The following is a 735-nucleotide window of genomic DNA, read 5'->3' as shown; positions in this document are numbered from 1 at the left end:
GCTGCATGCATGGGGCTGCATGCATGCAGCTGCATGCATGCATACACCTGAACTGTGTTGCTGCATGCATGGGGCTGCACGCATGCAGCTGTATACATGTTTAGGTGTATGCATGCAGCTTCTCTTCTCTTTGGTGTATGCATGCATGCATGCATGCATGCATGCATGCATTTATATATAATATTTATATATTATAATAATTATAATAATAATTTATATTTATATTTATATTTATATTTATATTTATATTTATACTTATATTTATATTTATATTTATATTTTTATTTATATTTATATTAAACAAAAAACAAAAAAATAAAAAAATAAAAAAAAATAAAAATATAAATATTATATACGTTCTCTGCTTTGTTGTATTATATGGGCCTCAATCAGCTGCAGCACGAGTGCATGCATTTCAGCTGCGGGAGCAGCAGCAGCAGCCTGCTGCACTGCATCTACACCTTTGCTGCAGCGTATACACAGCAGCAGCAGCAGCAGCAGCAGCAGCAGCACAAGCAGCAGCAGCAGCAGCAGCAGCAGCAGCAGCAGCAGCAGGAGAAACGCATGGATGCAAACTGCAAAAGTAGCAGCAGCAGCAACAGAAACGGCAGCAGCAGAAACAACAGCAGCAACAGCAACAGGAACACTAACAATACCAGCAGCAGGAGCAGCAGCAGCAGCAGCAGCAGCAGCAGCAGCAGCAAATGCTGATGAGCAGCAGCAGGTTCCTCAGGA

The 735-nt window shown here is 41.0% G+C and overlaps 1 protein-coding gene across 1 annotated transcript in view; it reads left to right on the top strand.

Annotated features, from left to right (window-relative positions):
* Window positions 1-568: 568 nt before the first annotated feature.
* Window positions 569-735, top strand: part of EMH_0049590 (uncharacterized protein) — a gene marked incomplete at both ends in the record, with an annotated part of 492 nt that continues 325 nt past the window's right edge. Inside the window, one exon of the mRNA XM_013496548.1 lies at window positions 569-735. Within this exon, the coding sequence (XP_013352002.1) occupies window positions 569-735 (167 nt within the window).

Source organism: Eimeria mitis, genomic scaffold, assembly GCF_000499745.2.
Source record: "Eimeria mitis Houghton genomic scaffold, Emh_scaff2161, whole genome shotgun sequence".
NCBI lineage: Eukaryota > Apicomplexa > Conoidasida > Eucoccidiorida > Eimeriidae > Eimeria > Eimeria mitis.
Note: the sequence above shows the minus strand (reverse complement) of the source record. Positions and strands in the feature narration are given on the sequence as shown.